The following is a 2917-nucleotide window of genomic DNA, read 5'->3' on the forward strand; positions in this document are numbered from 1 at the left end:
ATATATATATATATATATATATATATATCAGGGCTTCGAACAGAAAACAGCAGATGAGAAACGGAAGTTTAAACCAAATGGAATACAGACGGGAAAAGGTGTGTAGAGAAAAAGACGAAGAAATGAAGTAAATCGATGGTTGTTGCTCATAATTCAGTGCAAGATGCATATTAGCTAAACTGTCTCATCAAGAAAGCTTCTTTTATTGCTGCTGCTGCTATTCGCCCTCTTTCATACCTCCGGCATATTCTCTATCTCTTCGTCTGAAACAAAGGAGTTTAAATCTCGAATTAATGCAGAAAATGCCTCTCCATTCTGCGCATTCGCAGCTTGCAGCATCTGAGAAACCCATGCCTCTGTCTGCTGGTTCGTTAGGCGCTGGCGAGGGGGCCCCCGCAGAAGCCGCCCTGTTTGCCTCATATCCGTCAGCATTTGATATGTTTGAAACAAACAAACGCAGAAAAAAAGGCTTTAAAGCGGTAACAGATACACCGCAACTTTCCTTCAGACGATTGGCCGGCGATAGGCTGCAGACCAGAGCTTATCGACTACTAAAGCGGCCATCGCACAGGAGTTTTTCAAATTTCTTTTGAATCATTCAACATTAAATACTCCCTAAAGATAAATGCGAAGGTTTTTAAACAAAGATCTCCCGCTTAAAACTGAAGATCGCATGACGCAGATAGCGAGCAGGCGTGGGGTGTATAGGCACCTCCAGAGGTGGTATTAGAGCAGATGTTGAAAAAAGAAGCAACATTATTTTCACTTCTTTTCTGCTGATTGCAATATAACACCGTTTCCAATTTACTTCAATGGGGCTGGCTGACTCGCCTTGTTTTTGGGGCTTTGTGTCGCTCTCCGCTGCTGCCGCCTTAAGTAGAAGAAAAGGAAGAATTGTGAGACAAGATCAATGAAATTCAGTGAAATGGAGGTAAATTGTTCTCAGTTTTCTAAAGGATGCAAAATATATGCAGCTTCCTTTCCTGTCTGTTTCCTCTCTACCTCTTCTCAACGGCCTGGGCATGAACGACGGCCTGCTGCATTTCTTTTGCTCTTTGTCTGTGGATCTTCTCTCATATCTTTTGTGTGTTTTGCATTGATATAATCTTTTATTTCCCTGTTTCATTCCTTATTAAGGGGCGCATGCATTTCTTTCCCTATTCCAGCACCTAGTCGCTCTTTCCTCCATTAGCACCAGGTTAAAAAGAAGAAGCCTCCGTCTCAACACGAATGCAACTTCCTCACAGACCCGTACAGGGGCAGCCTCCCCAGGAGAGGCCCCCATATCCTCCTCGTCGTGCACCTGTGCCTTTGGCTCCTGTAGGCACAGCAGCACCCTTCTCTCAGGGGCCGTCAGCAGCAGCAGGAGCAGCAGGAGCAGCAGCAGGAGCAGCAGCAGGAGCAGCAGGAGTGTATGGGCATGTGCCTGAGGGCCCCCTGGGTCCCCGTGGGGCCCCTTCTGGCTTTGGCGGGGCCCCAGGTTTTGAGATGCAAGGAAGAAGTGCTGAAGGGGTAATGTCTGCTTCTTCTTCTGCTTCTTCTTCTAATCAGTATATTTCATCACAAAGAGGGAGCAGCGGCGTCTGGGGCTTTCCTTTTGCTGGAGGTGAAGGAAACCCTGCTGCAGTTGGTGTGGGGTCAAAGAGCGCTGAGCAGCAAGTTGTGCAGATGATGCTGCATTCAGTAGCAGACAATTGGAGTGTACAGGCAGAGAAGCAGGTGTCTCTGCTGCAGCAGCGCTTCCCTTCATTTCTTGCTTCTTTAAGACCTTACTTCTGCGTAAGTCAGCGGTATGTGCTGCTGCGGCTGCTGCAGCTGCTGTTCCCATTTAAAAGTCTCCTGGGGGGCAGTGCATGCAGAGAGCAGAGAAAAGCATCTTCAGATATAAGCAGCGGTGCATCAGCTGTCTATACACCTGAGAGAGATATGTATATCCCTTTAATGTCTCTAATTACTTTCGTTCTTCTTGCAAGCATACAGAGGGGTACTCAAGGAAGCTTTGAACCCGAGTTACTGGGTTCTCAGCTGTCTCTATGTCTTTGTTGTCTTGCTGCTGAGGTCGGCATCATCAAACTTCTTTTATATATTTCAACGCCTTCTGCTGCTGCTGCTGCTGATATAATTTGCTTCTGCGGATACAAGTATGTGCACATTGCGCTGCTGCTGCTGCTGCGTCTGCTCTTCGATATCAATCGAGCAGCACCAGATGAGGTTATAGCTGACGCAGAAATGCAGCAGCAATCTGAAGCAGCAGCAGCAGGGGAGTTGTCGCCTGCAGCAGCAGCAGCAGCAGCAGCAGGGGGCCGACCCTTGGTAGGGTTTATATGCTGCTTCCTCTACCTTTCCTGCTGCGCTGCAACAGAGTTGTTTGTGCTGCTGCACCGCTCAGATACAGCAAATCAAGAAGTAAGGGGTGTATATATATATCCAGCAGCAGGCTTCAAGGCGCGCTGCTCTTCTCCTGTTGTATTATTTGCTGCTCTTATTCAGATCCCTCTCTGTTGGTTCATTTTGCCTTGTAAAGTATTCGCACCCTAGCTGCTGCTGCTGTTGCTGCTGCTGCTGCTGCTGTTGCTGCTGCTGCTGCTGCAGCAACGCCACCGGCAGCAGCAACACATAATCCAGCACATTATCCCGCAGCTACAGCTGCAGCAGCACAAACAGCTGCAGCAGAAACTGCTGCGGTAGCAGCAGCTGCTCCTCCAGCACAGCTGCGGCAGCACCAGCTGCAGCAGCACCAGTTGCAGCAGCACCAGCACCAGCTGCAGCAATATAGGTGTTTTGTTGCTGCCTACTGCAGGGGGCGGGCTTCACTAGAGCTTTAGCACGCAGCTGCAGCAGCAGCAGCAGCAGCAGCAGCAGCAGAAGCAAGGGCAGCAACTGCTGCTGCTGTTGCTGCTGCTATTTGGTTTACCGT

At 49.0% G+C, this 2917-nt stretch overlaps 1 protein-coding gene across 1 annotated transcript; it reads left to right on the plus strand.

Annotated features, from left to right (window-relative positions):
- Positions 1-1230: 1230 nt before the first annotated feature.
- EAH_00051260 (hypothetical protein, conserved) lies at positions 1231-2538 on the plus strand (the record flags this gene model as incomplete). Its single annotated transcript, XM_013394200.1, has 3 exons — positions 1231-1779; positions 2143-2313; positions 2491-2538. The coding sequence occupies 3 exons, from the start codon at positions 1231-1233 to the stop codon at positions 2536-2538; spliced, it is 768 nt and encodes a 255-aa protein (XP_013249654.1).
- Between the last annotated feature and the right edge of the window lie 379 nt (positions 2539-2917).

The sequence above is a fragment of the Eimeria acervulina genome, genomic scaffold (assembly GCF_000499425.1).
Source record: "Eimeria acervulina Houghton genomic scaffold, Eah_scaff878, whole genome shotgun sequence".
In the NCBI taxonomy this organism is placed as follows: Eukaryota; Apicomplexa; class Conoidasida; order Eucoccidiorida; family Eimeriidae; genus Eimeria; species Eimeria acervulina.